The 24,785-nt window shown below is 34.9% G+C and overlaps 3 protein-coding genes across 6 annotated transcripts; 1 reads left to right on the top strand and 2 right to left on the bottom strand.

Moving 5' to 3' along the window:
- Positions 1-250: 250 nt before the first annotated feature.
- On the bottom strand, positions 251-10,142 carry LOC110019386 (Golgi SNAP receptor complex member 1-1). Of its 2 annotated transcripts, none has more exons than XM_020717029.1 (5): positions 9,790-9,902; positions 1,889-2,116; positions 1,117-1,281; positions 594-707; positions 251-511 (listed from the first exon to the last, which is right to left on the bottom strand). In XM_020717029.1, exons 1-5 carry the CDS (start codon positions 9,829-9,831, stop codon positions 398-400), a joined length of 663 nt encoding a protein of 220 aa, XP_020572688.1. In that variant the 5' UTR covers positions 9,832-9,902; the 3' UTR covers positions 251-397. The 2 variants fall into 2 exon arrangements, with proteins under 2 accessions (XP_020572688.1, XP_020572687.1); XM_020717028.1 differs by lacking the exon at positions 9,790-9,902 and adding an exon at positions 9,944-10,142 and having other exon boundaries at positions 253-511.
- A 681-nt stretch (positions 10,143-10,823) lies between these two features.
- Positions 10,824-12,720, top strand: LOC110019283 (probable enoyl-CoA hydratase 1, peroxisomal). Its single transcript, XM_020716899.1, has 3 exons — positions 10,824-11,327; positions 11,416-11,698; positions 12,446-12,720. The coding sequence occupies exons 1-3, from the start codon at positions 10,888-10,890 to the stop codon at positions 12,545-12,547; spliced, it is 825 nt and encodes a 274-aa protein (XP_020572558.1). The 5' UTR covers positions 10,824-10,887; the 3' UTR covers positions 12,548-12,720.
- A 1,132-nt stretch (positions 12,721-13,852) lies between these two features.
- LOC110019331 (protein MULTIPOLAR SPINDLE 1) lies at positions 13,853-24,766 on the bottom strand. Of its 3 annotated transcripts, none has more exons than XM_020716960.1 (9): positions 24,576-24,766; positions 24,309-24,501; positions 24,133-24,195; positions 23,639-23,722; positions 23,495-23,551; positions 17,786-17,899; positions 15,271-15,463; positions 14,996-15,066; positions 13,854-14,214 (listed from the first exon to the last, which is right to left on the bottom strand). In XM_020716960.1, exons 1-9 carry the CDS (start codon positions 24,711-24,713, stop codon positions 14,018-14,020), a joined length of 1,110 nt encoding a protein of 369 aa, XP_020572619.1. In that variant the 5' UTR covers positions 24,714-24,766; the 3' UTR covers positions 13,854-14,017. The 3 variants fall into 3 exon arrangements, with proteins under 3 accessions (XP_020572620.1, XP_020572619.1, XP_020572621.1); XM_020716962.1 differs by having other exon boundaries at positions 24,323-24,501; positions 24,576-24,657; XM_020716961.1 differs by lacking the exon at positions 17,786-17,899 and having other exon boundaries at positions 13,853-14,214.
- Positions 24,767-24,785: the final 19 nt, after the last annotated feature.

The following is a 24,785-nucleotide window of genomic DNA, read 5'->3' as shown; positions in this document are numbered from 1 at the left end:
AATCTCACGATCCAATTATTCATTCGTATAATTAATCCAAACACAAATCGCACAAGTAATAATAGAGATGAATTAAAATTTTGTTATGAAACATGAAATATTATAATAAACATACAGGGCATTCAACACAAACATAGATATTAAAAAGAATGTTTATAAATACGGCTTCTACCAACCTGAATAATACATCTGATATATACATTAAGTTGAAAAAATTAACAGCAATGTGAAATATCAAAGAGAAACTACAGCAGTTGAATTCATAGAGTCTGTTGCAAGCATTCAAAGAGAAAAAAGAATGATAAAAATAGATAATTTTTTTCTGCAAAGTTACAAATAACGTCCAAAATTACAATTTGTAACCAGTCAAAGGAGAAATTTCGATTGAAGGCATTACTTACTTTGACAACCAATATATTAGCATAAGGAACATACAAACCGACGCGACCAGGGAAAGAATAATGGTGTCCATTGATTTCTTTCGTCTGATTGCGGACAGAATGTTATTCACCTAAATATTTTTAGCTACAATGTTAGCAAACTTGTAAGGATTGAACAATATTGGAGAGATATTAAAGAAGCATTTCACTTACTGATGGAAGCCGGCTGCCCACGTTGCTTAGCTTCATGTTAATACCGGCAAATGAAGATCGCTGAAAAACTAATGTGCCCAGAGTAGCATGGGCTTGAGAGATCACCGCGTCCATCTGGATTTCAAACATGAACAAATAAACTTCAAGAGCAGTGTTATGAAGTTCCTTCAACATTAATCTCAATGCAGTTTTAGATATTTAATTGTTTATGGTTTACATACATACCACTTGATTCCTATGTATTTACATATCTAACACCCAAACTTCAATTTATACATGCATGCCACCTTACCTATGTATGAAAAAGGTACATTGTACTTTTAAAAAGTTAAAATGGTGGTATTTTTTATGTGATATGAAAGATTTAGGTGGTGTGAATGTAAAAAGTAAAATTTAGGTGTAAGATATGTAAGTGCATAAGAATTGGGCGGTATGCAAGTAAATGCCCAAAAAAAAGTAAAATAATCTCCAAAGGATAGGGGTGCAGGTGTCGGTCCTTTTGGACAACAAACAAATCAAATACCTGTCCTGTGCTTCTGTTGATAGTTGCCTGTTCTTTCAAGAGAGCATGCTCCTCATTTGCAGCACCCTCTTCCAGATCCAACCTCGCCTTGTCAAAATCCCTAAAATTCAGTAGTGATGCACGTTCCTGTCTTGCTTTAAGGCTCAAACGTAATCGGTAAAATTCCTGCAAGCCAAAAATGATTGATGAAGATTAATTTTCACATACATGACCAATGAAAAGGTGTATTTCACTTTCTAAAAGTTAAACGGTGGTTTTTTGATGTGATATGAAAGATTGGGTGGAATAAATGTAAAAATTAAGGTTCAGGTGTTAGATATGTAAATACACAAGAATTGTGTGGTATATAAATGCCCCCTCTAGATAGGAAGATTTACATACATAAAACACAATTCTTACGTATCCATGCATCAATCAACTAAATTTAAATTTTTACATACATGTCATCTTACCCCTGCATAAAACGGTATATTTCACTCTTTAAAAATAAAAATGAGCATTTTTTATGTGATAAAAAAGATTTGGGTTGTATTAATGTAAAAAGTAAAGTTAAGAAGCTAGATATGTGAGCACAGCATTTTTTATGTGATATATATGTAAATGCCGCTTCTAATTATTTTTTAAGACGGCTTCCCTCGACCAAAGTTTTATTTTAGACAGAAAATTACAAACTAATTGAGATATACCAAGTTTTTCACCAACTATTTTTGTGCCAACTACAGAAGATACATATGGTTTGATTTCTCCGTTGCAAATTTATACAGATATTTACCTGAGTAAGATCCTGTGAAATTTCTCTATGTCGATTCAATGTGTGAGAAAGAATTTCTGAGCCTCCCGATGAAACCCAAGTTTGCATTTGAGAATTAACAAGTTGGAGTTGTTTCAATAGTCGTTCTATGCTGGACTCGAGATCAAATTCTGAGCCATCAGGTTGTGTTGAAACGAGCCTGCGATATTGATTCAACTGCTCATCCAGCTGAGTTTCAAGTTTCCTGGCCTAAAAAGATACAGAAGAAAGATTTTTAAATTTAAAAGATGAAAATGGTAGGACATTATTGCATGCCTCATCATGTTCTTCGCAAATTTTACAGGCAGCAAAAGGGATATAAATGAAAATGAATTACAGATGGGGCATTTATGCACATACAACCGAATTTTTATGTATTTACATATCTAACAGCATATCTAACACCTGCATTTTTTACATTTAAACTCCCTAAATCTTTCATATCAACATATCTAACACCTGCATTTTATTTTTTTTACATTTAAACTCCCTAAATCTTTCATATCATATAAAAAATACCACTATTTTAAATTTTAAAAAGGGAAATACATCTTTTAATGCATGGGTAAAGTGGCATATATGTAATAATCGAGGTTTAGGTGCTAGATAGGTAAATACATAAGATTTGAGTTGTAAGTATGTAAATCTTCTATTACAAATTTATTTTCCTTCAAAAAGGACAGATCAAATCATAAAGAAACAAATTTAAGAAAAAATATATATTATAATTACTAGAAAATGCCGTCAAACAAAGATTTTAGCTGACGACCTGAAAGACTTCAGAAATTTTGTATTTTTTATGCAAATGTAAGGGATTAATCTCCAAATAATTTGTAAGATTAAACCGAAAAAGGTGCTCATGAAATGTCGCTTTATGAAGGCTACCATTTTCCTCAAGAAAACAACGTAAATACCTGTTCGTCAAACACGAGGCAGGACAAGAAGAGATGTTTAGAATAAACAACAATTTCTGTTTGAGAATATAATTGTTAAAACTACACTAATACAAACTAGAATGTACGTGAATGCATTTTCCTCCCCTAAAAAGAAAAAATCTTTACATAATAATGTAAAAAGGATGAAATAATTCACAAAACTGTTTTGAGGTTCGTAAGATGTTAGCCGGACTTTTTCTAAGGAAGCAATATACCTATGAGAGTTTTTTTTTCTTTTACCTACAAGAAATCTTTTTTTTTTTTTTTTTTCGTTTTATACCTGTGAAATGTTTTGATACACAATATATATTTTAATTTGAAGTGTCTGCTTCAAATTCCTCAAAGTATCAAGCCTAGAGATATGTGTCTCAATCAACAAAACATATGCTTTACTCGGACCATTAAAAATTAAGCCTTGAGGAAATATAGGGATATTACATAATAAGGCATGCATCGAGGCGTATTTCTTCAACTTCGTTTTTGAGTAATATGCCTGACAGGGCTTATCTAGCCTTAGAAGCTTCATCCTCTTGTGATATTATGTTTGACCCCTCCTACTAATTTCTATTCGGTGGCTTCTAATTTAAAAACCTTTTGCTAACTATTATCAATCTACAGTCTAATGTGGAAAAAGCCCTTCTGTAACTTTCTTAGCTTTATATATCGAGGCTTCAGGCTTCTTATTAATGTGTTGTTACCTAAGGCTTTTCTCCGGCAACAACTAGATCTTGTTCCTTCAATTCAATGACTTTTTGATATCCGACCAAGCTCTCCTTATTTCAAATGGTTTATAAAGGAGATTCCCATGGAAAACGAACATCCATGTTTTTATTTATGATTGAAAAAGGATAAATTTCTCTTTGTTTCAAGCATATATAAAAATTAAATAATGTTTGAATGAAAAAATATATTCAGATTTGCTAGTCCTACTTTATGGATTCTAGGAAAGTTTTAAGTCATTTTACAGACATGAGTCTGGCCTTTTGGTGAATTATATCACTTATATATGTTTTGTTATTGATTTGAAAGAGATAGAGTTTGACTAAATATGATAAAATTTGGTTTCTATTAAAAAATGAATACCAAAATGTTATTTAGCTTCTCTTGATTTTCATTGTGTTATTAGTTTTCGTCAAAGATAGTAAATAATTGTTGAGTCCAAAATCTTCCATCCTACAAATTTTCAGCACTTGTTATAAGATTACATACGTCTTATATAGGATCTTCATTACAAAATCCAAACCGTAAGATGCCCTCTATCATTGTTGGTATCAAACTTAAGGATGTATAACAATATTTTCTAAATATAGAACATAATAATAGATCAGTTAATATAACAACAAAAACTTGTAATTTAAACAAAATTAGTTAAGCAATGATTTTAAAAGATTTCAACATAATACTAAAGAAGTTAGGAGTTCATTTCTACAAATGATGAGAAAAAAATCCTGAGTCGACATGTAACATAAAAATAAAGAATATTATTTTATGATTCATTGATTAAAATGATCATGTATGCTATCAATTTCAAAGTTTTGAACGAAGTAATTATATTACATTTAAATATTTTCTAATATTTAAAGGTCTAATAGCCAAGCATTATTTTCCTAGACTTTACTATATTATTGATATCTATTTCATTAAAGGTCAAAGGAAAAACTTTAAGCATGAATTAAAGCTAGAATCATCTAAAACAGATATATAAGGCTTTCTATAAAACTAGAGTTTGAGAAATATCATAATTGCCATACAGCTATAAGTATTGCACCTTTGCTTAATATTACTTGGAGCTTGTGAAAAAAACATCTGCTTCAAAATCATGTTTGTTTAAACTTGATCTTAATGAAGAAGGTTTAATTCAAAATTATTTCTTACAAGATTCAATAAATTCAAAAAAAAAATTTCCAGCTAGAAAATGATACTAAATCGGATTTGTCATATCTAAATTTGTACCATAAACTACATTATAATATGTGCCAACCTAAGAACTAGAATCTTTTCTTGCATTAAAACTAAAATTTGAACAAGAATCTAGAATTAAATATGAAATCTTATTTGAATCTCTGAATTTGGAATTGGAAAAAGTGGATATCGACGATGTTTATCATTTGAACAAATTGATAAATATACTTCCTAAGAAATTATTTGTTTATGTTATCCCTACGATGAATACCAAATTCGTATCAATTTCATATTTAATTTATAAATTTATAAAAAGGACCTTATTAAAAGTTAATATATTACCTTGGATCTATTAATGATCTCTAATTTCAAGATAAAAAGATATCTAAAATTCCATCTATCTGGTTAAATCCAATTATTCATCAGAAGTAATCTTCAAATCATTTTATATACATTTTATTTCAAAGAAGCTTGTTCACATAAACACATCTTATCTTAACCAAACTGGGTCTTGTCATCCACAAGTAATAACATATTCATTAATTTATCGGTATTTTGATATTAACTTTATACAAATCATATCCTTAATGCATTATCTATTTATCATTATCTATTTATCATATGCATGATTTGGGTGAAATCATTCACAAGAAAATGTTAAAGTTTGACAATGATAAATACATAATTGATGCTCATGAAAGATAAATAAAATTCAAATCAGATGATAAGTTGATGATGAATCTATATCCTGAAAAATAACCAATGAAATTCATAATAAATTAATTGCCAAAAAAATGGGTCCAAATATCATGTAACATGGGACAAATGCAAGCATTAATATGAGTTTTAAATACTATACCAAGTTTTAATGTAGCACATATGAATTTATATCATGAAACATCAGCCAATGTGACGAAGCACATGTCTAGTATATTCATAGAAAAGTGGCCATATCACAGACTAGCGCCTTGAATCAAGCATGAAAAATAACAGCATCATCATTATCAAAGCAACCAAAAATTCAAAGCATGGAATTTAATCATGTATACCCAGCCCCACAATGATTTTTAACGTTTTATAATCTAAGCACTACTCTCTTTCCAAAACTAGCTTGGTCGGCCCCTCCCTCTTTTCATCTATAGCCCATACCCTACTGACCTCTCGTCGGACTCAAAATTTTATCCTCTCTCTTAATGCCTTCCATATCAAGCCCCATGACCCTCAATCATCAAACCCTAATTTAAAGTTTCCAACTGTAAAAAGCAAGCCCTAATCCTCTACAACTATCACGAATAATCACCAACACTTACCACCCTCTTCTCCGTTTATAGATTCTTCCCACTGCCATCTAACTGATATCATAAACAGATTTCAAGGGTGCTTTTCCAAAGCATCAGAACATATCCATAGGAGAAGAGGCCAGGTGATCAAAACTTGAATAGAAAAACTGCAGCAACCAAGACAAACCCTTCCCTTAAGAGATCGATGATCTAATTTTAAAAGTGAGTTACATCTGAATTTCCTTTAGTAACAAATTTCTTTTAATGGCAAATTGTCTTTTCCAAAAGTGTATAGGAATAATGTATGTTGATAGGCAATTCCATAAAAACTTGTATTACTAAGTAAATAAATACCAAATAAAACTCAAACTTTATGTACTTCAGAGATCTTGTTATATTTGTGATCAAACCCAAATATCCTTCCCCTTACTACTTCACTCTTAGGTTTTGTGCTAGAACTGCTGTCAAATCCTCTACTTCTTCTAGTATTGAAACTCACAATAAGAACACTTGAATATTAATTATTTAAAATGTCATCCAAAATATCCTCTACAAAATCAAAGTTAAGACTAAGATTTTATATTGCCATAAACTGTTGACATTCACCATTGCTACGCAACTTGAATAGAGAAAACCTGACTAAAAGCAACGGGCAAAGGCAACATAAGTGAAATTGCATGAATCTGTTCTAAATTGCCTCAACTATTGTTGAAACTGTTCAAATGATGTGCTTATGTGCTATGGACAACATCGATGCATTCAGAACATCAAAATACACATGAAGAAACCGAGGCCATCAAAATAGACAAATGTTGTCACATCCTAGACATTGAAATTTCTTAGAAATGACACATGTTGTTGGGGTTCCCATGCAAATATAAATTATAAACTTGCTTGAGCAGCGACAGCGAAAAGTGCACCTACATGCTAGGTTGTTGACATGAAATTCGACACACAAGATTCGAGAAAATGTACAGTTAGAAAAATAATAATAACAACAATTGAAGCTTTATTTTATTTTTAATATAAAAAATAAAGTCATAATGTATAAATATATCTTAAAAAAATATCCCTCAACTAGCTAGCCATATGTCCAAATCTAGTTTCACACTCCAGAAAGTAGTCCCTTGCATCTCACACATGCCGCCATTCTGTCTTGTGCACACTTCCCCCCATTTTCTACTCATTCTTTTCTATGTGTGACCACGCCACAGCACTCACCTTGATCTCTACTCTTCTTATTTAACAAGGAGGGGAAATGTGCTTCTATGTTAGAAGTACTCATAGAAGTTGTACTTGAGAAGGCAGATAAATATGTGTACTTTATGATATAAGTATATCTTCAAATTGTGCTCGACATTACAATAGTGTGTGCAGTCTTATCTAGATTGATTGATTTGCATATTAGTCAAACCCAATGAAACCCAAATTTAAAATCTGAGAAAATCAAAACAAATGAACTTTTATTAAAACTGATCCCAACCGAACCGAAATGTAATTCAGTTTAATAGGTTCGGATTTGAGAAACCAAATTTTAATATTATACATAAATTATTAAAAATCAAGGTTTTATTTGGAGAGATTTTTCTCACCATCTCCCTCTCTCCCTCTAATAGGCTATGAAGCTAACAAAATAGCGAAGAAATGCCATGCGAGGCTCATAATGGACAATCAAGTTCAGGTGCATGTAATTTTTCAAACCTAATATTATTCAGTTTTTTTTTTTGTTTTTTTTTTTGTTTATCTGGTTTATTGAAGATCAAAATCGATCTAAAAATTAAAAAAATTAAATATTTAAATTCTCAAAAAATTAATTTGAACAATTATTTCAAAGTCAAACTGGATCAACCAAATGTAACCAGCTTGCTTCAATTTTTTAGTTTTGACAAAATAATGTACATCTATACAAGGCCGGGAAATATGTAATGGTGTATGATATAAGTACCCACATAAGTTATACTTGAAGAGCCAGAAGATCTGGTGTAAATTTTTAGGCAGGTACGCGAAGATCCAAACATGTATTTCTAAATATGATGGGCGAAGAAGAACCAAATCTTGGTATCTCTCGATGCCAACCATATACACTTTTCTTAATGTAGTGGGCAGACCTAGTATCTCCGTAGATACCCTCTATGCAGGGAAGACCTTGGGTTGCTGAAAATTTTGTAACCCTACTTAGGCAAAACAAACTCAAAGGGCTATCTAGATTTTAAACACATGACTAAAAAAAATAATTTTCAAATGAAAATTAAAATATAAAATAATACCAACATATGCTTAAAATGAAAAATCAACCATGATATTCGTGGATGTTAATAAACATGTTGAATCATGTTTGAACTTAATGCACTTAATCTTTGATTAAAAGTCAGTGAACTTGTTCAACTAATAATTTGATTTAACTTGAAAGAGTGTCAATCAAGCCAAGTTCAAGTTGTTCATCAAATACAGTCCTAGCTTTGGTTTCCTTTCCAATAAGATAACAAACTTTGTAAATAAAAAAAAATAGTAGTGTATAAAAATGAAATGCTTATCACTGATCACAAAACAAAATTTATAACATACCTTCTAAATAACCTCCCCAGAGGAGCCAGTTAATGGAGTAAACTCATCCCAAACAATTATAAATCCTTGAATAAGTTATAAGGTTATTGACTAAAACAGTCAAACTACATATTGGCTATTGAACAAGAAAATCAAAGTATATTTGGCAGTCTGCATTCCAAGCTTGCAATATCAACATGCCAAGACTCTAGTAGCCCTAAAAATTCTTAGATTTTATTAGTTTGGTGTTTTTTACATGCGTGCTAGGAGGAATACTATAAAATATCCCTTGCCCAAAATTTCTAGCAAATGTAAATAAGATCGAAGTAACTAATACCAATCGTTCAATACATTTTTCTGAGTGTTTACTTACATTACTTTCTGATGCTACAATTCTCAAATCAGTAGTATCATTTTACAGATTATCTACTCTTTGAATTACTTCCATTGCAATTGGGGCCCAAGCTCTATGTTCATCCTTTGCTGTGCAAGAATTATGATGTAAAAGTGGTATGAATATCCATTAATAAGTAAAGATGCTTATGATTACAACTTAACATGATAATCTACATAAACGACAAAATGAATTGCTTGTTGATTGAAGATTCGTCTCACAAGCAAAAGTTATAATTACTATTTCCCTTCTCATTCTTAGGGAAAACTAAAATAATAAAAAGTTTCTTCTGGAAGAGTTTGCATATTTCTATCAATTAAGTGGGATAACTTTCGTATTGTACCGATAGGTTTTATGAAATTTTGTTGTTCAAATCTAAGGTTCTAAATCTCAGCAACAAAAAAACTCATCAATGAATATGAAATATATACGGATGGTTTCAGGATTTAGCGGCGTAACAAAGCAACCAAGAAAAATACACTTCTATTCCAGGATGTTAAAAGCTAATGAAGAAAGTATGCGTTACTACCAATGACAGCACGCAGCGACGGTTGACAAAAAAAATAAATCCTCGGCCTAATTAATTTTCTAAATGTGAACCCAGCCGCAACAAATCTGCTGGTCCTCAGATTGAAATCTAAATTTCCTTTGCGAACAATAAGAAATCCCGCAAGATCTCCGCAATCTCAGATGACACGGCATTGAGACATAAAGATTCAAAATCTGACGCATTACTTCTCCGGATCTGCTCTCGAATGCTAAGCGGATCACGAGAAATACAGAACTCATTCAAAGGGATCGAGAAAGAAAATTTAGAGAGAGGACAACCTGCTTCCTCAGGGAGTCCCATGAGGTTGTCTGAATCTCCATGGCTTGTTCGCTTATATATCACGTGAAGGAAAGAAGAAGGGGATGCTAGCGGAGATGGAGCGGTGAGCACAAAACTCTCAGGGAAGGACGATAAATTTAGAGAGAGGACAACCTGCTTCCTCAGAGAGTCCCATGAGGTTGACTGAATCTCCATGGCTTGTTCGCTTATATATCACGCGAAGGAAAGAAGAAGGGGATGCTAGCGGAGGTGGAGCGGTGAGCACAAAACTCTCAGGGAAGGACGAAGACGGAATTTGTTTCTCGCATTCGCTGGCAGCTTCCAACGCCTGCTATGATTCACCGAGAAAAAATAAAATAAAGTTGGGTGGTCTTTGTAAAATTAATATTCATAATTTTTTTTACAGTGAATTTTGTACATTTATGACGTCAATATTAAATTACAAAAATTCTAATAATTTTTTTTATATATGAGTTGGAATTTTTTTAAAATTTTTAGGATTTAGTTAGAATTTAATCTCCCTAATTTTTTCTGTTGACACTTGGGAGAAATTAGATATGTTAGCACATAAAAATTGTGTAATCGATATGCAAATTATTTTTTATTTTTTGATATGTGTTCAATCGGTGGTCTGTTCAATGTCAGCTTTGGCATAAGTCATCTTTGTTTCGGGTTCGAATACATCTTGGTCAAATTAGCACGTTTGGGGTGGACAGACACATGTTATCACCTATGACATATATTTTATATATATAGTGTCGTGTACTTAAATCAGTTCGTTGAGCATCTGCTTGTCAAGTATGAATACCCTCTAGTCTAGGGTTCGAAACACCCTAAGGTGCGCATTAAGAGGGGTCGGACTTGTGTCATATCTTCTGATCATTCAATTCATATATATATTTGTGTTGTTGACGTAAATGTCATTACAAAATAAAAATAAAATAAAACTCTTCCTAATTTTATAAAATAATGATTTTTTTAAGAGGAATGAGCCGCTCCAGTCCAAACTGAGCCGGATTTCATGAATTAAAAACCAGATCTCATCTGTTTAACGACACCGCAAGCAATTAAGCAAACGCAATCCCCTCTCTTTGGAAATGGCTACTACTCCTCCCCCTCCACCTTCCTCCGCCTCCTCTTCGCCAGACAACCTAATCCTGGTCGATCGCCGCCCCTCTGGGGTCGCCGTGGTGACCATCAACCGGCCGGAAACTCTAAACTCCCTGACGCGATCGATGCTGGTTGATCTGGCGAGGATCTTCAAAAGCCTCGACGGCGATCCGGCGGTGAGGGCGGTGGTGATATTCGGAAGGGGAAGGGCTTTCTGTTCGGGGATCGATCTGACTGCGGCGGAGGAGGTTTTCAAGGGGGATGTGAAGGATCAGGAGACCGATCTCGTCTTCCAAATGGAACGCTGTCGCAAGCCGATCATCGGGGCGTTGAATGGGTTTGTTGTGACGGCGGGATTCGAGATCGCGCTGGCTTGCGACATCATCGTCGCAGGAAGGGACACCAAGTTCCTGGACAGTCACTCCAGGTAAGTGCAATGCACCCCAAGTTTACTTCATTTGGCTTTAGGGATGTTATTATGAGTTCCGCCTGCTCACATATATGATGTATATCAGGTTCGGAATATTTCCATCATGGGGGCTTTCGCAGAAGCTGTCGCGGGTGATCGGAATAAATCGAGCTAAGGAGGTGTCGCTTACTTGCACGACCGTTGATGCAGAAACGGCGGAGAAATGGGGTCTGGTTAACCGAGTTGTGGACAGCGGTCGAGTGTTGAGTACAGCCATGGAAGTTGCAGAAAGCATTTTGAGGAATAATGGGGATATGGTGTTGAGGTACAAATCTGTTATCAATGATGGCTTCAAGTTGGATCTCAGCAGTGGTCTTAAGCTCGAAAAGGTCATCCATCTCAACTTTATCAACCCCCCTTTTTAATTTTTTAATTTACAAACATACCACTCAATTCTTATGTATTTATATAGCCAACTAAACTTTGATTTTTTACATTCATCACATTATCTATGCATCAAAACTTGTACGTCATTTCTTATTTTATATAAAATTATGTAAATAAATAATAATTCAGTGGGATGTTTCAATATTTTTAAAAGTGCGTCTTGAAGCATGCTTCACGCGTAAAACAAAATAAAGCGTGTGACGCCCATTTTGCTTCCCTCAGGCATGCTTTGAAGTGTTGAAATTAATTTGCTGGATTTTTTATTTTTTTTACAATATATAAATTTTTAATTATGGCAACAAAACTATTAGAAATTATTCGAAATTTTAATGTCAAGATTTACTCTCAATATTTGTCTTCACATTTTGTTTCATTTTATATCAACTTTTAAGTCATACTTTCTATTTTATAATTGTTAATGAATGTATTAATTTTGTATAATCTAGGAATGTTTTGGGCATTTTATGTTTTGAAGTAAAAATAAAAGTTTGACATTTCTATATATGTTAATCTTTAATTTTTTTATTATTTAAAAAAAAATTATAGAAAAGAACTTTGTAAAGCAACCGAAATTTCATAAAAGAAACTAAGAATCATATTAGGAAACAGAGAATAGAGTAGAATTGTGATAAAGCACAGTGTCATAACCCTGTTGATTATTGATGGGTTTGGTATTGTATATGGTTTAGGAGAGGGCACATGCGTACTACGATGGCATGACCAAGGAGCAATTTGCACAAATGCAGAAATTTATTTCTTCCCGAGGTGCCAAGTCTGCTTCCAAGCTCTAGATACTTTATTTCAACGCCTGTATTGTAACTGTTTTAATAAGAATTATTCATATTCAGCTTAAATCTCGAATGTATGGTGGAAATAACATCAAACTTTGTATCGTCCTTGAAACTAAGGTCTATTGATGTCGTTGCTGCTTGCAACAATATATCAGATGGCATTATGCCAATTTACATAGCTTTGGAAGAAGAAAAACAATTTAATTATTTCTCCATAGTTTGAATTTAAAACATAGAATATTCCTTTCAAAATTCATAAATAATCTCAATTGATTTCATTTCAAGGAATTCTGATCATTCATGTTGTTTGGATATTTTTTTAACATTAAAAGCTCTTCAGATCCTATTGGAACTCACGCCATTTAGGAAGCCCTTTCTCCATACAATTTAGAACTCTGAACAATGTTTATTTTAATAAGAGAGAGGGTGTGGAAGAAAGGATAAGCTTGGGCTGTGTAACGGTTCTGTTAAAAAAAATAAAAAAATAAAAAGTAAAAATAAACTGAAAGACAAAGAACATGAGGTCAGGAGTCCAAAACCGTAGGGAGGAAGCCAAAAAGTTGAGCGCCGCTAAAGATTTGTTTGTGTGATCTAGAGGAGACTTATCTGAGAGGTGAATGACAACATCTCTATCAAGATGGTACCTCGGGTCACTATTACATGGATATTAAATGATAATGATATAATAAAGATATATATTAATTTGAATCGTATGTCAAATATTTATTTTAATTTATAAAAAAGCATAACTGACATGCATATTATTCTTTCTTTTCTTTATATTATTGTAATTTAGAAGTATGAATACTCAATAGCTTTGTTTAGCTTATTATTATTTTAGCAAGCTTTTAATGTTTAATTAAATTATTAAAAGATAAGCGATAGATAAAAAAACGTATATAGAAAAGGCGAACAACCATAAATGTGGTAAATTTTAATTGTATCGCTTTAATTTAATTTGAAGTGGCTCTTTCATCCGTTTATTTGAAAGTTAATATGGAAGAAAAAATTTTATATCATCCAACTGCCGCTCCCAGCCTTGAGTAACTCCAAATCCCGGGCTGAGTCTTAATAAGCTGTTGTATGCATATCACATGCATTGAAGTATTTCACTTTTTTGAAGTTAAAATGGTGATATTTTTAATGTGATGCGTGAAATTTGTGATATAGATATAAAAAACAAAGTTCAGATGTTTGGTGTGTAAATACATAAGAAACGAGTGGTTTGTAAATAGCTTAAGCTAGCAAAAAAAACACCGAAGTAATGCAAAAATTTCTGAAAAAGCACCAAGTGTACTCAAATTTTATTTTGAGATGAGTGCAATACAAAGCTTAATTGACTAATTATGAATCACATTGATGTCCACAATAAATTCAAGCGTATAAAACTCATCCTGATTAAATTTCTCCATAGTTAGTGGAAAAGTTGCTTGAGATCAATTCTATAGTGGAAAGAATTAAAACTATGATTTAGGGAGGATTCCACCTGAGAAGGCCAGCTAAAAGTTCTGAATCAAACTTGCCATGGGAAACAAGTGAGCCCACCAATTTCACCAACTCCCCAACTAATCGCTCCATGTAAAGTGTGTATAAAACATTCCTTGATTCCAGGAGTTTTAATCCCTTTTGGGTTTGTAAGATTGATCTCACCCATTCTTCAAGCAAATCTGCATGTAGAAATTTAGAACATTATAACAAATTACTATAATTACAATATTATTAAGGGACCATTTGGCATCATTTTTTTTCTTTTATTTTTCTTTTTATTTATATTTTTTACTTAAAATAAAACATGTATTATAGATCATAACATGATTTGTTGCTTTTAAAAGCACTCAAAATAATTTTTAGTGATTTTTAAAAACAAAATAATTTGTTTTTTTTAAAGCATGCAAAACTGATATTAAACAAATATATTTTTACAATAAAAATAAACAACAAAACTAAGAGTGATTCCAAGCAAGCCCTAAGAAAATGGAAATATTTATGATGATTTTGTACAAGGACGGTTTAGATCTAACCCGTATTTGACTTCATCCAAAATACATGACCTGAACCTAACATATCTATTAAACAGGTCATAAAGTTCAAACCTAACATAACTCGCATTCAATCAAAATGACCCAAACCAAACAAGAGTAAGTCATCATTCAGTGAAACTCTTGTCATTATTTTGGTTAAATTTGATTCAAGTTTGGATTTTTTTGGTCAAGTTCAAATTAAATTTAGGTTTACAAGTCTACCACATTAAGTCCAAAATTAAGAAAACTCTTAATCCGAAACAAAACTAAAAATTAATCCGATCAATCTGAATCTGAACTTTTGAGTCAGTTTCAGGTTGAGCTATTGGGTCGATTTTTTATTTTATTTATTTATTTTTTACTCCCTAACTTTGTGATCGCTGCAAAGCTATAAACTTCAGTGGGATAAACATGGAAATGTACTAACGATAGTCAAAATCTTCATCATTTGTCCAGATTTGAAAATTGTCTGATACAAGGAACTCCATCAGCTGTATCCTGCATTTTTTTTCATTAAAAAATGCGTGATTAAAAATGTATAAATATCCAAAAAAAATTTTAAAATGATTTCTGATTCGATGGACCTGATACATCATTCTAAATAGATGGGCGTTTATGCTAAATTACCTCAAAATAAAATATTCAAGATGGCTTCGCTATGTTTATGAAAGGAAAAAGAGATGTGGAATCCTAATAACTTACATTAAGAAGATGCTGCAATGCATGTTAGGGAAAGCTTCATCAAATGGGTCCATGAAAAGCATCCTCTCTGCAGCGGCTGAAATCTTCTGAGATATTAAAAGCATTGCATGCTGACCAACAAATGCAATAGTTCCAAGCTTTCTCAGTAAGTGTTGTACCAAAGATTGAACGTCCGAGTTACCAACTGAAGGTTCTGAATGGTTATTCATATAAATATCCAATAAGACAGCCAAAATATATAGCAGCGAGGTACAAATTAGGCATTTAATTTCACAGTAGTGAAGGCCAAGCAATTTAAAAGGTGAAAGAAAATTTATTGCTACATATCATCATCTTTGGCCAATAAAATACTACAGAGGCCTAATATTGCAAATAAGCATAAACGAAATTAAATTGATATTCATTAATAGCATATAATCAAACATATCCATTAGAATCAGTACTAAGAAATACATTATTGCACATAGTAAATATATTCTCGACAGTAGAAGGTTCTTGCAAATTCTCATATCACAGAAACCACAAGATTTAAGTCATTAAGATCTTCAATATCCTCAAAAGGTTTGAGATATAAGCTTACGTTAAGCTAGCTCTGATGTGCGCAGATTGGGTTATCATAAGGACATGCAGAACTATCAAAATTTAAGGAACTAAAATGTGGTGTATAAATCCTAGGTGGAAGATTCTGATAGATTCTCTCAATCTTAAAAATCCAGTAATAAGCGTGAGGCATAAGAATCAATTTATAAATCTACAGATAATATTACAAGAGAAAATAGTGATTATATATAGATCATGAAGTTGACTTACCAATCACAATATTTAGGATCAGAATATGACTTTATATAAGTTTGTCAATTTGATCCCCTAATTTGACCTTCAAATAGAAAGTTTAAAATTCTCACATAATTTCATATTTCCAAGTCAGTCCACTTGTGCACCTTATAATGGGACTCAATGTTTTGCTTAAAGCATAGAGAATAACAATCAAGCCTAGATTTCATGAGTATTATTTTACTCGAGGGATGTACAAGAAACTTAACAAAATATGTTAAAATGTCGTCAGACCAATCTAACAATGCATGTGGGTCTTGTGAACAATCAAATATAAAAACATGGTAATAATCCATGTCATATGACCATGTGTATTAAAGTTGATTTGTGATTGAAAATTTGATAGCTAGCACCAATGCAGCATGTGTGCCATGAATTCAATAATTATCGCAAGAAAATATACTTAAAATAATAAATGTATTATCGCTTTATGTACTAAAGTCATCCAATTATCAAATATAGCAAGTGGATTACTTTTTTGTTCATGGTCGGAGCCTAGAAGGATGATAATGGAGTGAGTCGTATGGTCGAATTCTAGTGAAATTCAACCATAGTCAGCAAATATAGAGGATAAACTTGAGGAGACGCATCATGAGTTAGTTCTGGGAGGACGGGTGATGTAGGAGGGGGAATGCATAAAACAGCAACACAGCAGGAGCTGAATGTCAAAACCAAAAGAAATACGAAACTAAAATGAGGTGGTGAATGGTTTCAAAGTTTGATTGCAGGAAGAAGGGCAATGGTTTGGAGGAAGCGAATGTGAAGAACTAAGGGGTGAGGAAAAAGATGATTTGGAGGGAGTACTCTTATCATAGGAGACTTCATGAAAAAGATGGATAACTGTCTTCTTCTCAAGGTTTTCAAGCGCTCTGATGCAGAACTTAAGTTCAAGAAAGAAGAAGAACCTTCTTCATTGTCACCATCATCATCATTAACCTTGTCCCAATTATTTATGGTCTGCTTTATGAATCCTAATTACCCATTATCCTAGAACAACTCATGAGGAAATTGGAGAGTTTTTCTTGAAATGTTTTCAATAACTCTAATGACAAAAAAAAAGTTTTTTTTTTTTTTGAGGGATAACAGAAGAACAGACCTAAAGCTTTAGAAGGGGTGAAAAAAAAGAAATATAAATCATCATCATTAGTCACATGCCAACCATTATAATATGATATATAAATCCTTTTTTTTCATTTATTCTTATTGGATATGATATGAGGTGCTAAGCTATTTTGTTCAAATATTTGTGCAGAACTATATCCATGTTACCTTTGACCTAACAATTTCCCTTTCTAAAACAATAAATAAATTTCAAAATTAACATTATCTCATTCTTTCAATGCAAGTTTGACGCTTCATTATACATGCTCAAACCATCTAATAATTATATAGGTTGGATTAGTTAAAGTGTCATCAGACTTCCTTGGGAACAAATACAATCGCAAAGTAGGCCTTGGGGCATTGGTTGAAATGATATAATGGTTTTTTGCGAATGACATGCAAGGATAGGTGCTATATTCTTTATCAGTCAGTACTAAAGTATACATCCTATCCTATAAATGAAAATTAGAGTATAAGGCATGATATCAAAATTAGACCGATAAAATTAAAAATATTTTTAATACACTAAATACTCAGTTCTATTAACAGTCTTAATAAAATAGAAAAAATAGGAAATTACCATCACATTCTGTATCGGTACACATCCTTACTGTCAGGCGCAAAATTAATCCATTGACAATATCTTCAAGAAGTTCAAGGCCCTTTTGTGATGACAATAAGTTCTTCAGTGAAGCTTCAAGAAAGAATGACGAGATAATTTACAAAACCAAATTTGAACAATTAATTTGATAAAATAAATAAACATAGACATTATAACCAATTTGATGCATTGCGAACAGCATTTTGCAGACAGTTTGATGGACAAGCTATTTAGGTTAGGCTGTATATGAGGGTCAGTTGCAAGAGTGGCACCAAATAATCAAAGTTTGACGTTGTATATGCAAACTCAAACTCATATTAGGGTAGAAAAAAGGCATGAAACTGACATGCAAATAAATCACCCTTAAACCCATAAGGTTCACCCAAAATCTTGAGCATTTTGCAATTCACATTGCAATAAAGTGCACAGAGTAATCTCTATGATACACTCTGGTGCCAAAATCAGCCAGCAAACAATCACAAAACGACAAGAGATAGAAGGCAAACTCAAAAGAGGGTTGGGATGCTCTTAACAAACAAATAAAGGTAAAAAGTAAGGTATAAGGGTGATCTACTATTCGAGAGGTAGATCGGCTCTCCCACAAACCCAAATGTCACTAGGAACACAAAAAGAATAATAAAAACACAGCAGCCAACAAAAATATGCATAAAGAAAACAAACCCTAGGTTCCTTCCCTTAATAAAATCCTCCCATAGCAATTTAAATCTTTCCTTTTTCACTTTCCCTCCAAACATGCTTTAATTTCTCCTCGAGTATGTTATTAAGCCTCCTGTGGACGCCACCTACCCCCTACCCCTTTCTGTCGCAACAAGGTGCCTCCTGACTTCTTCTTGCGAACGGGATCAGCCCACTCGTTGTTGTGGGGGTCGATGCTTTGGCTTTCAACTGGTCCAGAAGGGATCGGACCAGGAACGGGCATAACACTACTCCCCTCCCAAAGAAGTACCTTGTCCTCAAGATGGAAGAATAGAAACTGTTTATGGATCACCTTGTGAGGCTCCCATTATTGGCATCGATTTTCGATGTCACAAGAGTGGGATGCTTGCCTGAGGATACAGGACTATGCTTAGTTTCGTGTCATCCAAGACATCCTATCGGACCTCCTGGTACATGCCCCGAGCACGAAATCATGATCTGTACCGACTTGACCCTACCTGGGAAAATTCACCATGAGGTGGTGTTAGCCCCAACTCCGGACATGTTTTACGTCCATTCTGATGTTGACAGACCCAACTCCATCAATCCGGACTCTTGTAAGGCCAAGGGTAGTTGCCAAGATCCCCCCACACAAATTTTGAGAAAATCCGGGTTTATACCTATTTTACCCGTGCGGTCCGGGGCACCTGTCGGCACCAAAAAAATCTAATTTGAAACCTCTAATAATTTTCATTTTTGAGTTACGGGGTCGTATTCTAGCGATACGCAATTTTTCGTCGCTTCTATATCGACGTGGACCTTCCTACGATTATCCAGGCAAAAATTAGGGCTTGGAAAAATTTACCCGCGTCGTGGTTCAGGGCAACTGTTGACGATGACTTGTCAATGAATGACCGATCAAAATAGTCATTTTTTAAGTTATGGGACCATATTTCAGTCATACCTAATCCCCCATATCTTACGGATCGAAGAAACTATCCATCGAACAATCTACCCAAAAAATATGGTACTGCAAATAATACCTGAGAAAGTAGGCGTCAGGAGCAATTGTTGGCGACAAACCAGCGCAGATGAGAGATTGTTGGCAACTGTTCGTGATAAAATAATAATAATAATAATAATTTATGTCTATGATGTATATGTAAATATAACTTTATGTATAAAAATAATAATAATAATTGAAAAGGACACAAACATATATATGTGTATGTATGAGATTAAATCTAAAATAGTCCCCCAAGTGCTCGTGTGAGGCCAATTTAGTTCAAGTACCACATTTATTCCTTTGACTATACGAAATTGATCTCAATTTAGTCCCTAAGAAATATTTTGGATCACTTTTTTATAATGGATGGACTAAAATATGTGATATTTTGCACGTCCCTTGGTCATATACGAATTGTCAGCAACTATTTTAGAGTTTAGAAATTAGAAAAAAAACATCTTCAAAATGAATGAAAGAAAAAATTTATGTTTCTTTTGAGAAAAATTCTAATAAAATAATGAATGGAAGATAAAAATATTTGTAATGCGTTTGGCGGGATGGCATCCTTCTTAAACCGCCTCCATCAAGGGTAACAAAGGCTTAAATCATTGAAAAAGCTTGCGGGAACTGGTCAACCCATCATAAAGTACAAGAAGATATAACTAAAAGAACCGCCTTGATCAGTTCTATTTCAAAACTTAAAAAGAATATAACTACTTTATATTCATAGATATTCTTCTCACTCTAGAAAATAACAAGGGCATGAAGGACTACTAACTTTTGCATTGAATTTGTCATTCTGTTATCTATCATCTTTCAGGCAGAGGGAGCGTTAGAAGGATTGCATAGACCCAAGAAACTTGAATTTAAGCAGTTGGTAAGGCAACATGTCATAGAGCCAGGTTGGGTTCCTATGACAATTTTACTGACAGGTACATCAACATAAAAAGGAATTGCACAAAGAAAATATATCAAGGTGTTATTTTGACCCTCAATTATTGAACTAAGGTAAAAGGGCACTTTTGTAATGTGGTACCGCTCACCTACCAGTTCTCACCTACTGCTCACCTACCCCACCTACCTCCCACCTACCACTCTCTTGTTTCTATAAATAGAGAGGGTGTGAGGCTTAGGTGTGCAAGGGAAAAATCTTAAGCTACCACAAAGGAGGAGAAAATAGCTAGAGAGCTAGAGAGAAGGAGAGCATCTTGAGGTTTTGTATCAAGGTGTCGCTTGAGAGGGAAACCATAGAAGGAAGATGAGGGCCCATCTCTATGTATAAGCTATGTATTCTTAATTTCTTTTGTCTTAGTGAACTATTTGATTGATTCCCTCTCGTGGACATAGATCCAGTTGGATTGAACAACGTAAACGATCTGTGTTTGTTTGTGCTCTTTGCGTTTCATTTCTATGTCAGGAAGTACATATCTCACAACAATTGGTATTGTCTGTGGGAAGATCCATACTTCTTGGCTAGAGGTGTCCGCGTAAAGGTGTTCGCGGCCAGCGACGAAGAAGAGGAATTCGGCATTCACGAACAAAGGAGCAAGCGAATCGCGTCGCAGGCAGCCGAATCGCGACAGATTCGGGCAGAGAAGGGTTCGGGGAGTTCCCTGTTCGGGAGTTCGTGAACCAAGAGGACCTGAGCAGTTTGGCAAGGCGCGACAGCTTCGAAGAGGCAGTTATTCTCGTGCGAGAGGCAGAGGAGGAATTCCTGATTTGTTCTGCTGGACGCAGAGGAGTGCCTGCGGGAAGGAGGCGCGAGCACAGAACAGGAACTTTTCTCCGGTGAACAGGTGTGATCTCTGCCAGAAGGGATCAGAGCTCTCCGTTCGGTTGGCGAAGGCAGTGGAGTTCACGGGGAAAAGGTAAGAAATTTGGTGAGAATTTCTTGGACAGCAAGGCGTTAAAAGGCAGGTTTAGGCTAAAAACTTTTGGTTGCTATATAATAGTACAACATTTTGGTGATTTCAGCCTAGTTCTTGGAAGGGCAGCAGGTAGACTTCATTGGAAGAAATTCTAGCCACGACAATGAGTTCCGCCAAATTCGACATTGAGAAATTCAACGGGAAGAACGACTTCGGCCTATGGAGAGTAAAGATGAGAGCTCTAATGGTTCACCAGGGTGTTGCAGAAGCCTTGCAAAGGTCGGCGGCATTGCAGGCCGACATGATCAAGAAGAAGAAGATCGGCATACTGGACAAGGCCCACAGTTTGATAATCCTGAGCTTGGGGGACAAAGTTCTGAGGGAGGTGTCGAGGGAGACAACGACTCAAGCACTTTGGGTCAAACTCAAGGTACTCTACCTAACAAAGTCTGTGACTAATAGGCTCTTTCTGAAGCAGCGTCTATACTCCTTCAAAATGCATGAAGACAAATCCATCTCAGAGCAGATCGATGAGTTCAACAAGATCATCGACGACCTCGAGAACATCGACGTCAAGATGGATGATGAGGACGAGGCACTGCTGTTGCTAAACTCTATTCCTAAGAGCTACGAGCATTTCAAGGATGTGATGCTCTATGGAAGGGTGCAGACTATTACTCTGGAGGAGGTTCAATCTCTGATTAGAGCCAAAGAACTTCAGAAGAAGCATGACAGAGACAAGGAGATCAGCAGAGACAGTCTTATTGTTCGAGGAAGATCAGACAGGAAATATTCAAGCAATGGTCAGTACAGATCAAGGTCAAGCAAGGATAATGGGAATCAGTCATCAAGGGGATCTTTCAAGTGCTATCATTGTCACAAGGACGGTCATTTCAAGAGGAACTGCCCAGACAGGAAGAATAAATACCAAGAAGAGCCAGAAGAATCAGGAGAAGCAAGCGTCGCCTCTGATGACTACGATTCTGCTGAGGCCCTGGTGATCACAGAATCTGAATCCAGTAAGGAGTGGATCCTCGACTCAGGGTGTTCTTTCCACATTTGTCCTCACAAAGACTGGTTCGAGACACTGCAACAAAAAAATGATGGGTTCGTTCTACTGGGAGACAATAAAGCTCACAGAATTGTTGGAAGTGGATCAATCATGATAAAAATATTTGATGGAGTTGAACGAGTACTGAAAAATGTCAGGTACGTACCAGAGCTCAAAAGAAATCTGATTTCTTTAGGTACGCTAGAGTCAAGCGGATGCTCATTTAAAGTACCAGAGGTCAAAAGAAATCTGATTTCTTTAGATACGCTGGAGTCAAGCGGATGCTCATTTAAAGCAGAGGATGGTTGCATCAGAGTAACCAAAAGCCCTTGTGTCGTCATACAAGGAGTCAGGAAAAAAAGGGTTGTACTCTCTTATCGGAAGAACCGTGATTGCTAAGTCCATGTGCTGTTTGGACTTAATAAACTCAAGCAAGAGCTGAGGGCCCCTCAGAGGCCAGGTGGAGGGAATCTTTACTTTGAAGCTTATCAATTGAGGGTCAAGGTGGAGAATTGTTATTTTGACCCCCAATTATTGAACTAAGGTAAAAAGACACTTTTGTAATGTGGTACCGCTCACCTACCACCTCCCACCTCCCACCTCCCACCTACCACTCTCTTGCGTCTATAAATAGAGAAAGTGTGAGGCTTAAGAGTGCAAGGGAAGAGATCTTAAGCTACCACAAAGAAGAAAAGAATAGCTAGAGAGCATCTTGAGGCCTTGTATGAAGGTGTCGCTTGAGAGGGAGGTCACAGAAGAAAGTTGAAGGCTCATCTCTATGTATAAGCTACATATTCTACATTTCTTTTGCCTTAGTGAACTATTTGATTGATTCCCTCCCATGGACGTAGATCCAGTTGGATTGAACCACGTAAACGATGAACCACGTAAACACGATCTGTATTTGTTTGTGTTCTTTGCGTTTCATTTCTATGTCAGGAAGTACATATCTCACAACACAAGGGTTTTTTGAACTACGAATAAAAAGCAGGCCCAAACAACCACCATAAGATGTTTACCAGGATTGAAAAGCATAAGAAATAGAATTAGGACTACAACATTCTTCCATGAGGATAGATAATTGCTTTATAGTATAGACTACTCACCTAAAATAAAATTTACTGCTTGATGGAAAATTGCGGAAAAGGAAGAGTCGCTTCTCCCTGCATGAACTAAGATATATAGTTAAAAACTGTAATTCTTGGGAAGACGGTCATAAAATAAGAGAAATATGTTCAGTATATATTTATCTTTCACTGATATCCCATCAGCAAACTGAACCAAGAAGTCAATCGATGTACTGAGCCGCTCAATTTCATTTTCGTCATCGATGTCTGCAGTGCAACCAGAGAACCAAGAAAATTGTAAAACCTAACATTTCACAACCAAAATGAAAAATACGATAACGAAAATATAGACAAGAAAGTTACTTAAATGCTAGATGACAACAGATACTGGACTGCATTGTTTAACATGAAATTTAGAAAATGGAAACTGAAAGAAGAAAAGTCGAGTTGATACAACTAGCTATTTGCAATCCCCATAAATTTGCCAGCTAAATAAACAAAGCGATAGTGAGAATGCTGATGCCCAATGCATTTCAATAGAAAGATAACAGAAGGCAATATGGTCCAGTCTCAAAGCTGGCAACAAATAAAGGGTTTGCAATACATAGCATAACATGTTACAAAATCTAGAATCGAAGTCAATCATTGATTTCAATTTGAATTCAGTTGCCACCAACCAGAAAAGAGCCTCCGCCTGACAGATCCACCATCCACATTTTTCTTCCATCCCTTCCATCTAACTGAAACTCAATCACAGAAATAACCAAATCTCAAAAATCAGCTTTACTGGTGAAGAATCCAAAAGAGAAACAAAAAAACAAATGACAACAGTTCAAAATAAACTAAAACATACCAAGTCTAACGAACCTCCTCCGTAGCACTTCATTGATCCAGTGGTCTCGACCATCCACCTTAAAATCGCCGCATCCATCAAAGAAATGGCACCTGCAGGAAGCGATCTCAGGGACAACTTCTGACTCTCTTCCATCTTCCAGAAGCTTGATCTCCTCTCTTAGCTTAAGGATCTCCAGCTTCCTCTCCTTCGCCTGCAAGAAGAATTATGGCTTAGGATTTCGATTTAAGTTCAAAAGACATGAAAAGAGAGAAGTGTCGCCACTACCTTCTTTTTCCATCGCTGGGCGTCAGATTCGGCGGAGGAAGAAGCTTGTGGATGGAGATTCTTGAGGCGGAAGAGGGAAATGGCTATAGCGATCTTGAGGGAGTTCGGATCCGTCATCCAGATCGGGGGAGACGCCATGAGCAGAAAATGGCGTTGAGAGCGGCAAAAGAGCCCGCCAGAACCAACATACAAAAAATAATTTCTCATGTA

The sequence above is a fragment of the Phalaenopsis equestris genome, unplaced genomic scaffold, assembly GCF_001263595.1.
Source record: "Phalaenopsis equestris unplaced genomic scaffold, ASM126359v1 Scaffold000054, whole genome shotgun sequence".
NCBI lineage: Eukaryota > Viridiplantae > Streptophyta > Magnoliopsida > Asparagales > Orchidaceae > Phalaenopsis > Phalaenopsis equestris.
The sequence above is the reverse complement of the archived record's forward strand: the minus strand, read 5'-3'. Positions and strand labels throughout refer to the sequence as shown.

Bases quoted from the DNA above. Each gene is read 5' to 3' on its own strand.
- LOC110019386 (XM_020717028.1), bottom strand. From the start codon at position 9,985: ATGGAGATTCAGTCAACCTCATGGGACTCTCTGAGGAAGCAG. The intron at 708-1,116 runs GTATTTGATTTG...TTTGAAATCCAG, and splicing joins TCAACAGAAGCACAGGACAG to ATGGACGCGGTGATCTCTCA. The intron at 512-593 runs GTAAGTGAAATG...AAAAATATTTAG, and splicing joins TGGGCAGCCGGCTTCCATCA to GTGAATAACATTCTGTCCGC.
- LOC110019283 (XM_020716899.1), top strand. From the start codon at position 10,888: ATGGCTACTACTCCTCCCCCTCCACCTTCCTCCGCCTCCTCTTCGCCA. The intron at 11,328-11,415 runs GTAAGTGCAATG...GATGTATATCAG, and splicing joins TTCCTGGACAGTCACTCCAG to GTTCGGAATATTTCCATCAT. The intron at 11,699-12,445 runs GTCATCCATCTC...TATATGGTTTAG, and splicing joins GTGGTCTTAAGCTCGAAAAG to GAGAGGGCACATGCGTACTA.
- LOC110019331 (XM_020716960.1), bottom strand. From the start codon at position 24,713: ATGGCGTCTCCCCCGATCTGGATGACGGATCCGAACTCCCTCAAGATC. The intron at 17,900-23,494 runs GTGAGTAGTCTA...TCTTTCTTGAAG, and splicing joins AGCAGTAAATTTTATTTTAG to CTTCACTGAAGAACTTATTG. The intron at 14,215-14,995 runs GTTAGTACATTT...TTCTACATGCAG, and splicing joins TGATGAAGATTTTGACTATC to ATTTGCTTGAAGAATGGGTG.